The sequence below is a fragment of the Asterias amurensis genome, chromosome 1, assembly GCF_032118995.1.
Source record: "Asterias amurensis chromosome 1, ASM3211899v1".
In the NCBI taxonomy this organism is placed as follows: Eukaryota; Metazoa; Echinodermata; class Asteroidea; order Forcipulatida; family Asteriidae; genus Asterias; species Asterias amurensis.
Window position 1 is genome coordinate 32,777,534 of NC_092648.1, and position 13,030 is coordinate 32,790,563.

Below are 13,030 nucleotides of genomic sequence, written 5' to 3' on the forward strand. Positions count from 1 at the left end.
ACCAATTTATGAGTATCAAGTGACCGGGGCTCAATTTCATGGCTCTGCTCACCATAAGCAAAGAATCTGCACATGCGAAAGCAGGGAATTCCACACTTACGTCAAGCGTATTTCATGGGTTAGCGGGGAATTTTGGCTTGTGCGAGTGCGTACTCCACGTTACTAGGCATCCCTCGCTCAAACAGCTCGCGCAGAAATTCAGCGCTTTCCCTGCAAGCGAAGAGAGGTGATCTTAAGCCTCGAGTTGGGCGATAAGCAGAGCCATGAAATTGGGCAAATTGTTGTCTTCTCTATATTGAAAACTCAACCTTTTTCTGTTGGCAGTTAGTATTTGAAATCCAGTAAAGCCCTATTCATTATTCACGATGCGACATTTTGGCGCCACAGTCCTGTTCTCACTGTGAATGTTTCGCGGAGCACAAGTCAACTTTTGCAAATTTTTTATTGTGAATTAAGGACGTCAAAACTTATGTTCAATAATTTGAATTCACATTCGCAGGAAGTTTGAACCGATCTTTAATCTTCCATAATCTTATTCAATTTCAATTCACTCTATTATCCACGGTGGAAAATTCAATTTGGCCTTTCTTACATCAAATTTACAAAATTCACATAATTTTTTTTTTACCATAAAACAGAGCAAAACTTATTGTACATTTATATACAGATTCAAGGTCTTGGCACTGCTCTGAAGATTCTTTTTACGAGTCCAGATAAACTCAACCTTGGTCGGCAGGAAATCATCTCCCTCTTTAATGGATTCGGAAGGTAGGTGTTGGGGGAAACCCTGAAGTTGTTGACATTTGAGACAACATTATTTCCTGTTCACTCCTTTTTTGCCTTTTCCCCAATGATGTGCTTGAGGGAGAGAATAGTGGCTGTGTTAATATTGAGCAATGAGACCTTGGCACGAAGCAGCGATGGAGCGGAAGAAGCCACTTTATAATAACAGTAGAGATTTTCTTTGCAAGTGCTTGATTTTGAAGAGAATAATAATCACAATACCGCAGGGAGCTATTTTCTGTATAATAGCCTTGATGCTGGCATCATTAATGTATGTATGCTTCCGTGAAAGGCTTTCTCAGTTTTCATCTATAAGTTGTATTAAACATAATGATGATCCAGGATGTTTTATAAAACGTGTTCATGAATGACTAAGATTGACCATAACATAAATCTGAATAATCAATGGTTTCACAGGCCTTTTTCTCTGTTATTATTGTTGTTGATTGCAATGTAAACAGTGGGTTGCGACTTTCGGGTGCAGTGTAAACTATAGGTTGCATTACAGTAAATTTACTGCACGAAAAATATCTGGAATGTTAAGGTACAATTTGGTTTGTTGATTGGTCTTTGGCCTTACAACTTGATATACAAAGTTAAGGGTCAAAATTAATTTTTCAATAGAACTTGATGGTAATATTTATTTGTTGTGTGGATTGGTTTGAAATCCCTCAGGAAGTATATTGTTTTTGGTTTCAGGAAACAGAAGCCTCCTATTTTTAGACCACTTAAGTCAAATGTAGAGAAACGGACTGGCTTGCTAATATTGTAAAAAGCACTTAACCAACATAGCGTACAATGTAGTGCTATTTCTCCTGTTCTGTTTAGTATTGTTGTAACGGGCGCATCCATCACAAGCCTCTGCTTTTAGGATGATGCCTCCATGTGCGTATGTGGAAATAAATGTTATATTTTAGTGAATTGAAAAGTATTGTGTGTGTTCTCCAGCATTTATATTTTGCAGCAAGCATTGTATCCCTTCTTGCCTACCTCAATACTCTTCCCTTTAAATCTTTCTCCAGGCTTTCTAGCAGCATCCACAAGGTTCAAGAATTTCAAGCATTACTTTCTGAAGACACTTCAAGAAAAGTCAACAGCCCCACAAAGTCTCCATTCCTATGACAGGCATCGTTAATCACAATCCCTCCTGTTTTAAAAATTTTCCCCTGAGTTGAGTTTCATTGATCTTGGCCTAGAATGAAAGAAATGTAATTTTTAGTTTAAAAAGAACTATTTCAAAAATCAAAATGTTTTTGTTTTGTTTTTAAGAATAAATGACATTTCTATATCTATGGCAGTATGGTCAAACAGAACACAGAGAAATCTTGTGTGGATATTTCTCAAACGTTAGGAACATTTTGGTATAACTGGCCCGTTGTCACTGTGGTTGCTAAGGGGTTGAGATTAAGATATTAATGATGATGGCGACAAGGGGAGAATAGTGGCACTAATTCAAACTGAAGGTTATGTTAATTTCACTGACAAGGGTGAAAAACAGACAAACGTAACGATTCCCGTTATTGATTGCCAGGCGGGTCGTTTATTAAATATCTAAGAGTACCTCGCTTCAATGAAAACTGATGAATTATACACACCAACTTCATCCAGCGGGGTGAAGGAACAATTACTCCTGTGTCAATCCAAGTCACTTTCCTTGAGGATTTTATTTTGGGTGTGAAATATTGTTCCGTGTTTACAGTCGAGTGTAAAAGGTTAGACACATAGGACTAGAATCATGATTGATGCACACTATCTCTTTCAACTGGGTGGAAGGTTGTGGATTAGTAAACATGGACATTAAAGACCATATTTGCTTTGATTACCAAATGAGAAGCTTGGCTATTAGCATCTTCTTCCCTTTTCTTTAGTATATTTCTAAAATCGAGTAATGTTGGCTTGAACAAAGAAACAATGACTTGAGTGATTTGAACCTCTGTCATTCTGTCCACAACCCTCCCCCTGAGATTCTGTTCCCCCCCCCCCCCCGAGATTTTGTGCCCCCCCCCCCCCAAAAAAAAAAAAAAAAAAACTTCCCCTGTATCTGCAGGTATTTTTTTCTATTAAATCTCCTCTAGCCCGTATTAACCCAGTGTCAAGCTAGCACCGGATTCAGCACCGGATTCAGTGTCATCCTTATTTTGGTTGTAACAGCCAGTTGGCTATTGTATGTTTTTAAAAAGGTTTTCAGATACAGTTTTAGGTCTCTTTGTTTCCTTGTTATACCGTCTTCAGGCCTAAAACTGTAAAACTGTATCTGAAAACCTTTTTAAAAACATACAATAGCCGACTGGCTGTTACAACCAAAATAAGGGCGACACTGAATCCGGTGCTGAATCCGGTGCTGAATCCGGTGCTAGCTTGACGCTGACCCATATTAATTTCCCCTGAAGGACCAAATGTTCTGGAGTAGATGCCCTATATGATGCATGCATTCTGCCAACCTTGCCATCTAGTCCTAATGTTGGTTGACTCCCTATTTTATCAATGCCCCCCAAAACCAAAATTTGGGCGATAAATTTTAACTTATACGTTTCATTTTGGCAGCTGGATAATAGGGGATTGAAACACTGTCTTTGTAGAGTCCTTGGCCTATATTTTAAACTGGACGGAAATATCGGTTTTTTGTTTTCCCTGCTGTTTAAATAGTTCTGTTTCCATATATTAAATGATATTTGTATTTGTACACTGGAACTGTATATTTACAATTTACTGTAAATTATTGAATACCTTTATTTCACTTTGAGAATTTGTAAGGATTTTAGTCTTAAATTGCTTTCGAAGCAATACTGTAAACCTAAAGTAAGGTTATTTCCATAAGTCTTTCTCCAGGCTTTCTAGCAGCATCCACAAGGTTCAAGAATTTCAAGCATTACTTTCTGAAGACACTTCAAGAAAAGTCAACAGCCCTACGAAGTCTCCTTTGTCTCCTTTCCTATGACAGGCATCGTCAATCACAATCCTTCCTTTTTTTCTTCTTTTTTCCCCCTGAGTTTAGTTCCATTGATACTGGCTTGGAATGAAAGAAATTTGATTGTTAGTTTAAAAAAACAATTATTTATTCATTTAGTAAGTTATATATTTTTTTTATATTATTTGACAGTTTGAACCCTGCAGATACCATGTTTTTTCTTAGAAATAAAAAAAAAAAAAAAAAAAAAGAGAACACAGAGAAATCTTGTGTGGATATTTTTCAAACATTGAGAAAATTTTGGTATAACTGGCTCGTTGTCACTGTGGTTGCTTGAGGGTTGAGATTAAGATATTAATGAGGTTGTGGACAAGGGGAGAATTTTGGCACTAATTCAAACTGAAGGTTATGTTAATTTCACTGAAAAGGGTGAAAAACAGACAAACGTAACAATTCCCGTTAATGATTGACAGACGGGTCGCTTATTAGATATCTGAGAGTCCTTGCTTCAATGAAAAACGATGAATTATACACACCAACTTCATCCAGCGGATTGAAGGAACAATTACTCATGTGTCAATCTAAGTCACTTTCATTGAAGATTTTATTGTGGGTGTGAAATATTGTTCCGGGTTTACAGCCGAGTGTAAAAGGTTAGACACATAAGACTAGAATCATGATTGATGCACACTATACCTTTCAACTGGGGTGGAAGATTGTGGATTAGTAAACATGTACCAAATTACTAAGACCCTATTTCCTTTGATTACCCAATGAGAAGCTTGGCTATGAGTATCTTCCCTTTTCTTTAGTATATTTCTTTAGTTTGCTTGAAAAAAGAAACAATGACTTGAGTGGGATTTGAACCTCTGTCATTCTGTCCACAACCCTCCCCCTGAGATTCTGCCCTGCCCCCCCCCCCCCCGAGATTTTGTGCCCCCCCCCAAAAAAAAAAAAAAAAACTTCCCCGGTATCTGCAGGTGTTTTTTCTATTCAATCTCCTCTAGCCCATATTAACCCAGTGTCAAGCTAGCACCGGATTCAGCACCGGATTCAGTGTCATCCTTATTTTGGTTGTAACAGCCAGTTGGCTATTGTATGTTTTTAAAAAGGTTTTCAGATACAGTTTTAGGTCTCTTTGTTTCCTTGTTATACCGTCTTCAGGCCTAAAACTGTATCTGAAAACCCTTTTAAAAACATACAATAGCCGACTGGCTGTTACAACCAAAATAAGGGCGACACTGAATCCGGTGCTGAATCCGGTGCTGAATCCGGTGCTAGCTTGACGCTGACCCATATTAATTTCCCCTGAAGGACCAAATCTTCTGGAGTAGATGCCCTATATGATGCATGCATTCTGCCAACCTTGCCATCTAGTCCTAAAGTTGGTTGACTCCCTATTTTATCAATGCCCCCCAAAACCAAAATTTGGGCGATAAATTTTAACTTATACGTTTCATTTTGGCAGCTGGATAATAGGGGATTGAAACACTGTCTTTGTAGAGTCCTTGGCCTATATTTTAAACTGAACGGAAATATCGGGTTTTGGTTTTCCCTGCTGTTTAAATAGTTCTGTTTCCATATATTAAATGATATTTGTATTTGTACACTGGAACTGTATATTTACAATTTTACTGTAAATTATTGAATACCTTTATTTCACTTTGAGAATTTGTTAAGATTTTAGTGTTGAATTGCTTTTGAAGCAATACCTCAAGTAAGATTCTTTCCTTAAGTCTTTAGATAATATGCAATATACATGTACCTACACTCTGTTCTTTTTAAAGCCATTGGACACTTTCGGTACAGAAAAAAAAATTAAAGTTCACAGATTTACAAATAACTTACAGGGTTTACAGAAGGTAATGGTGAAAGACTTCTCTGAAATATTGTTCCATGAAATGCTTTACTTTTTGAGAAAACATTGAAACAATATCAATTCTCGATATCGAGAATTACGGATTTATTTTAAACACATGTCAAGACACGGCGAAACGTGCGGAAACAAGGGTGGGTTTTCCCGTTATTTTCTCCCGACTCCGATGACCGATTGAGCCTAAATTTTCACAGGTTTGTTATTTTATATAAAAGTTGTGATACACGAAGTGTGGGACTTGGACATTACTGTTTACCGAAAGTGTCCAATGGCTTTAAATTAAAGTAGCGCTGGGCTTTCTTTAACAACTGGTTGCATCAAATTTAGGTGCATTATTATCTTTGTCCATTCATAGAAGCATAGAGAGATGATCACCAGCCTGGGGATTCGTACTTTTTAAAACAATCCCCAAAAAGGATTTACAAATTGAAAACATGTTTGTTTTGTTGTTTAACTATAAAAAACCTACAAAGTGATATTATTATTGTTAATGTTATAAAGTTTTGAATTATTTTGCAATTTTCAAAGTGCAGTATACAGAGTAAGGAGTATTGCCTAAACGTGTCGTTCAAAGCCCTACCCCCCCCCCCCCCCACCCCCCAAAATCTCTATTCACATTCTGTTTTTAGCCTGGTCCAACCTTTTGTGCTTTGGACCCTTTTTATGAAATATGCAAATTGTACATGATTAACATTCCGGAGCCTAGTTTCTGAGAACTTCTTTAAAAAAATTAAAATGTCTTAGAAATTTTCTGGCGGAAAAAAGGCAATGTTCTTTTGGCTGGGTACCTTAATCTAAATTGCCATTGTGTTCAGCTACTTGTTGTGCTTTAGCAGCTCTGCGAAATTGAACCCTGTTTGCCAATTTGGGAGAACATCACGCCTATTTGTGGAGCTGTTGGGCGTGATGCAGACGCGTTTTTGTCATATTGTGCACATTTAAATGTATGGCATTTTGCTAACTAATGTTTGATGTATGTTAGTATGGGCGAACGTAATCCATGAGTATTATTAGCATATTTCATGCCTTTCGTTTTTAGAACATTATTTGCAATGAATTGTTTATTGTGATGTTAAACATTATTTGTTAATTGAATTGACTGATTATTGAAGAAGAAGAAAAACGTTACTTATGTTCTAAGACATTAAAAGCCTATGCATACTAGTATATTTACATTTTAATTAAGTCTCTTATTTGTGTTTCAGCCGTACACATTGGTGTATGACGAAAGCAGACCAATATTCTTGGTGCATGTTGTTAATTAAACACTACCATTAATTCTCACTATTGATGACAGAAGTATAGGCGTACCATTCATTAAGTTTTAAAAAGAGAATTCGATGTGAGTTTACTCTTTAAAAGTAAGTAATGACTGAGTAAAAAAATACAAAAGAACCTTTATAAGTTGCACTAACAGTTTCTTTGTTTAAAGACACTGGACACTATTGGTAATTGTCAAAGACCAGTCTTCTCACTTGGTGTATCTCAACATGCGCATAAAACAACAAACCTGTGAAAATTTGAGCTCGATTGGTCGTCGGAGTTGCGAGATGGCTATGAAAGAAAAAACACCCTTGTCACACGAAGCTGTGTGCTTTCAGATGCTTGATTTCGAGACCTTCAATGCTAAATCTGAGGTCTTTAAATCAAATTCGTAGAAAGTAACTTCTTTCTCGAAAACTACGTCACTTCAGAGGGAGCCGCTTCTCACAATGTTTTATACTATCAACCTCTCCCCATTACTCGTTACCAAGTTTTATGCTAATAATTATTTTGAGTAATTACGAATAGTGTATTATTAGCATAAAAACTTACTTTGTAACGAGTAATGGAGAGCTGTTGATTTTTTTTCAGCGCAAGTGCCAGTAACAGGATGGATAACAACATTAAGTTACATAAAAAGCACAATAACATTAATAAATGATTTTTCTAAGAATTTTCTAATTCATTTATTAAGTTGATATTTTACCAGCCTGATGAACTTCTTTCATCACAATAACATCATTTGAACAGACAAAACATGACAGAGATTAAAATGGCAAAAAGTTCTTGCATTAAAATACATTAATACAAGTACAGCTTGAGAAAAAAAAAATAATAACAAATACAAACACGTTGCTTGGTTTCACCCGAGTGTTCAAACATTTCCTCCCGGTGCCAGGTCGACGTACCTTGCCTTTCAAGTCGACTTTCAGACACACATAGTACAATAGGCCTCTTAATCAATATTAATAATTCAACTCACAGACGGAATAGTAGTAAATGATTTAGAATATAATATTTTACAAAAGTCTGAAGTGAAGTGTTTACATCTTTGAAGATTATCATGTATGCTAGTATCAATGTTTGTTCTTAGTGATCGTACCGTTTACTTAAAGGAACACGTTGCCTTGGATCGGTCGAGTTGGTCTTTGAAAAGCGTTTGTAACCGTTTGTTATAAAATGCATATGATTAGAAAGATATTTTAAAGGTAGACTACAATAATCCACACAAGTATCACTCGAAGTAGCGTGGTTTTTCTCGTCGACAAACACGGTCGGCCATTTATGGGAGTCAAATTTTTGACTCCCATAAATGGCCGACCGTGTTAGTTCGCAAAGTTAAAGGAAAACCACGCAATTTCGAGGCAAATAAATGTGTGGATCATTATATTCTACTTTTAAAACATCTTTCCAACCATATGCATTTTATAACAAATGGTTACAAAACGCTTAGACCAACTCGTCCGATCCAAGGCAACGTGTCCCTTTAAATCGATGTGTACTCACATGGTTTACACGAGTGTACACAAGAGTAGTGGTGGAAATGAACTTGATCTACTGGTTGTGTGGTCAGGTGCAAATGTGAAGCAACTTGTAAATGAGCTAAGATTTCTAGGCGGTTCACTATAGACTGCTCATTATACCATCAATAGTAAATTGACTCAAGATCATAAAATGACAACTTTGTGCCAACGTCTCGGTCTATAGTTGACATAAAGGGCGATTAAAAATATCAAACAGGCAGTGGAAACTATTAGTAATTGTCAAAGACTAGCCTTCATAGTTGGTGTGTCTCAACATATACATAAAATAACAAACCTGTGAAAATTTGAGCTCAATCGGTCATCGAACTTGCGAGATATGAATGAAAGAAAAAAACCACCCTTGTCACACAAAGGTGTGTGCGTTTAGATGGTTGATTTCGAGACCTCAAGTTCTAAACTTAAGGTCTCGAAATCAAATTCGTGGAAAATTACTTCTTTCTCAGAAACTATGGCACTTCAGAGGGTGCCGTTTCTCACAATGTTTTATACCATCAACCTCTCCCTATTACTTGTAACCAAGAAAGGTTTTATGCTAATAGTTATTTTGAGTAATTACCAATAGTGTCCACTGCCTTTAATAGATGTTAAAATAATTTGCATCGGGGATAGATAATATTAATTTTGGTTTTACCCATAGAGCTACTTATAATATAGCTCCATGGTTTTACCCTTGTGATCCACACAGATTTGCCTCAAAATTGTGTGGTTTTCCTTTTACTTTGCGGTTGGCCATTTAGGGGTCAGTCAAAATGGCCGACCGCGTTAGTCGACCAGCTAATAGGAAAGCAATTCGATCGATACTTGTGTGGATCATTGTATTCTACTTTTAAAATATCTTTCTAATCACCAACTCAAACCGATCCAAGGCAACGTGTTCCTTTAACTCTTTCTTAAGAAAGAGTAATGTCCGCCTTTTAGTCTAGGCGGATTTCTGAAAAAGAGTTATTGAGGCATTTTGGGGTAAAAGCAGGGAACCAGACTTTGTAATACAGTTCAGGCGTGCTGATTCCGAAAAAATGGTGCCCCAGCGAAATTTTGAGTTTTTGACCATTATTTGCATAATCATATTTTTGACCTTTTTGAACCATTTTAAGCAAATCTCTGTAACATGACATTCAAAAATGACAAGTGATGCACCAGTACCTAGATGTTGAAGGTCACAGAGTAGGATTACCACATTTCAAAAGTAATTAGTGCTAATTAATACTCATGAACATGCAAATTAGTGACCGCCATTACAAAAACATGATTTCTCTTCAATATCTCTGTAGCTAGGCAAGCAAACATGATAAACGAAGTGTTTTTCCTATGTTCTGAGGCTGAACCAACGTAATCAATGAAAAGCAAGATGCTTTTTATGCAAACGAGCGAGTAAAATACCTTAAAATGCTTATTTATGCAAATCAGCTAGTATGACTACCAATGAATTTCATAACAATTCATGAATGAATGCTTAATGTTAAAACCCCTTAACTTTACACCGAAATACTACTTGATGCTAATACAGGCCGAAAGAGCAATTGGTGTCACTCACCAGTCCCTCATATTAAGTTGGGTATAGAATGAACTGCTGTTGCCTAGGAACATGTAGCCATACAGCGAGTTTCATCACCAATCTGTTGCTGAAATGCACACATTGCTGTGCATTGAAACCCATGCTTCTGGCATGAACACAAAGTATCTTCCAGCAGGTAACTTCTAGGGATTTGACTCATTGACATCAGTATTGGCTGTGGTTCTGAGTCACCATGTTCCCATCCATTGTACATGGGCTCAGGAAGCTCAGGTATGGAGCAGTGAACATTTCACCAAATAATGATTGATAGGAAGTACGCATCAAATTGAAACCGGGAGCATCAGTCTTTCATAGTTTACACCTTGAATCAAATCAAAGAGGTACAGACTCGACTGAAGCCACAAAAAGAAGTATATTGGTGTTGTTGGTCAGACCAGATCTCTACCACACACACTAGCCAATGCCATAATGAAGGGCCTTCCATTCCAAAGAGTTCCTCACTTTTATGTCGCTCAATCCATCCTATAAGGGCACAAAGGTACTTGAACTGCTTAATGACGGAAGCGCTATTTAGTTCTTACCGTCTTTCGAGATGAATGCCATCGCCTTGGTCTTCCTTAAGTTTAACTGAAGTCATATTTAACATCTTAACTTCTCTTATATGAAGTACTCTGCTAAATTGGAGCTGCAGGTAATTATCGTGCCAAGTCCGCCATGTAGAAGAGGATGCCATCAGTGCAGTCGAGGTCAGTGATACCCATTGCTGGCACTCTCCGACTTCAGCAATTTGTTTTGCTCATTGACATTTTCCAGAACATTTGGGTAGGTTCAGCAAAGTTTGTCTTGGTTAGACCATCTCCTTATTCAAACTTTTCAGCAAGTGAAGTGGACTTGGCAGAAGCCCATGCTTTAGGACAACCGGCAAGTGAACTGGACGACCTGCTCTCTATCATCATGTCGCGGGCAGTCGGGATCTCCGGCGGCGTCTCTCAGCCTCCCTGTCCATCATGCAGGCAGCCAACTCTTCTGTGGTCTCTGCCTCAGCATCTCTCATCAGGACAATGCTCAACCTCTAATGTGGTCAGGGGTGCATGGTAATCACCTGTCTTTCTAGCATTGAGTGGAAGTTCTTGTGCCTGGGCTGTGGTGTTAAAGAAGATACTGATGTCATCAGCAAAGTCAAGGTCGGGCATGGCTACTACGGGATAGAGGCTCGATCTCCTTGGCATCAATGTGATTCCAAGATCCACCTTGTGTCTGCCGACAGCACGTCTGAGGGCGAAGTCACTGATGAAAATGAATTGAGGGGAGGGTATCCCCTTCATGACTCCTGTCAAGATCAGTGCACAAGGTCCTCTCTCTGACCCTGGCATCCTTCCTCACTGCGTTTGTTGAAGGTAGCCATAATGAGCGGCCTCCTGTATTGCAGATCGCATTGGACTTTGGGCTGTCGTCGGATGGCCTCCTCATGGGAAGGGGGGGAGCAATGCCATTCTGTCAGGCCAAGACCTGGCCAGCACACCTGTCCGCAGCATCGATCCTGTCCACTCTCGGGACTTGAAGTAAATGCTTTGCCATAAGATTTACCATTAGCTTCCTTTACAGGCTATAATAAGACTTGGGGGTGGGGGGTGGAGGGGGCACCACTCCTCTCAGGACTACCCTGGTTGCTGCCCTCGTCCGCACTAGGATGTGGACGTACGTTAAGTTACGTAACGAGCTCTACCTGCAAACCGGAGTTTGCAGTCAGAGAGGTCCTTCTCCTAGGTATACTACCAATCTAGGCTAAGGAGTTCTACCTACCCGGAATGGTGATCAGAGAGGTCCTTATCCTAAGTAGACTACCAATCTAGCCTTAGGAGTTCTACCTGCCCAGGATGGTGGTCAGAGTGGTCCTTCTCCTAGGTAGCAATCTAGGCTTACGTGTTCTACCTACCCTGGATGGTGATCAGAGAGGTCCTTCTCCTAGGTAGATTACCAATCTAGGCTTAGGAATTCTACCTACCCGGAACGGTGGTCAAAGAGGTCTTTCTCCTAGGTATACTACCAATCTAGGCGTACGAGTTCTACCTACCCGGAAGTGTGATCAGAGTTTTTTTCTTCTCCTAGGTGGCCTGTCTACTAAAGCTGACGAGCCTAACCTGCTCGGAATGATCTGGTTTTTCGGCACCATTTAAAATTGCCTATTACACTTCTGCCAATCAGTTTAAAACAGGGTTTGGCGCATCAAACCAAGCAGTAGGAGTCTGTTTAGAAGAGGATAGTTCTCCTGGGTTTGTCTTTACTGCCGTTGCTAAAACTGCATCAGAGATGCAAATGTTATGCAAAAACTCTATTGTAGGGATGCATCGATTGAGCAAAAACTGCATCAGCGAGATTTAAATGTTTTGCAAAAGCTCTATTGTAGGGATGCATCGATTGAGCAAAACCTGCATCAGAGAATTAAATGTTTTGCAAAACTCTACTGTAGGGATGCATCGATTGAGCAAAAACTGCATCAGAGATTTAAATGTTTTGCAAAACTCTATTGTAGGGATGCATCGATTGAGCAAAAAGTGATGAATGATGAAATTTATTGGTAGTCAGACTAGCTGATTTGCAAAAATAAGCACGTGTAGCTATACCAACTCATTAGCATAAGCATCTGGCTTGCCAATGAACACACTACATGCATTACCTGACCCTCAGAACATAGGTAAAAACATTTCTTTATCATGGTTATTTGCCTAGTTTCAGAGATATTGGAAAAATCTCATTTTTCTGCTATGGCTGCCACTTATTTGTATTTATTTTGTTAAAACTACTTACCACTAATAATAAATAATAAAAATGATTTTTCTGTAATGGCGGCACTAATTTGCATATTTATGATTATTAATTACCACTTATTACTTTGGAAATGTTTCAATCCTATTCTGTGACCTTTTACATCTAGGTACAGACTCATCGATCGTCATTTTTGCTTGCCTGGTTACAGGGGTTTGCTTAAAATGGTTCAAAAAGGTCAAAAATATGATTATGCAAATTAGATGGTCAAAAACTAAAAAATTCGCTTGGGAACCATTTTTTCGGATTCAGCACACCAAAAACGTGTTAAAAAGTCTGGTTACACACTTTTACCCCAAAATGCCTCAATCAGT

The 13,030-nt window shown here is 38.4% G+C and overlaps 1 protein-coding gene across 2 annotated transcripts in view; it reads left to right on the forward strand.

Moving 5' to 3' along the window:
- The window catches only part of LOC139937204 (ERO1-like protein beta), a 28,587-nt gene extending 25,829 nt beyond the window's left edge, over positions 1–2,758 (forward strand). For both annotated transcript variants that reach the window (XM_071932284.1, XM_071932292.1), the window contains 2 exons: positions 668–768; positions 1,806–2,758. In XM_071932284.1, the coding sequence (XP_071788385.1) occupies positions 668–768; positions 1,806–1,905 (201 nt within the window). In that variant the 3' untranslated portion in view covers positions 1,906–2,758. The remainder of the gene's footprint in view (positions 1–667; positions 769–1,805) is intronic.
- The last annotated feature ends 10,272 nt before the right edge of the window (positions 2,759–13,030 follow it).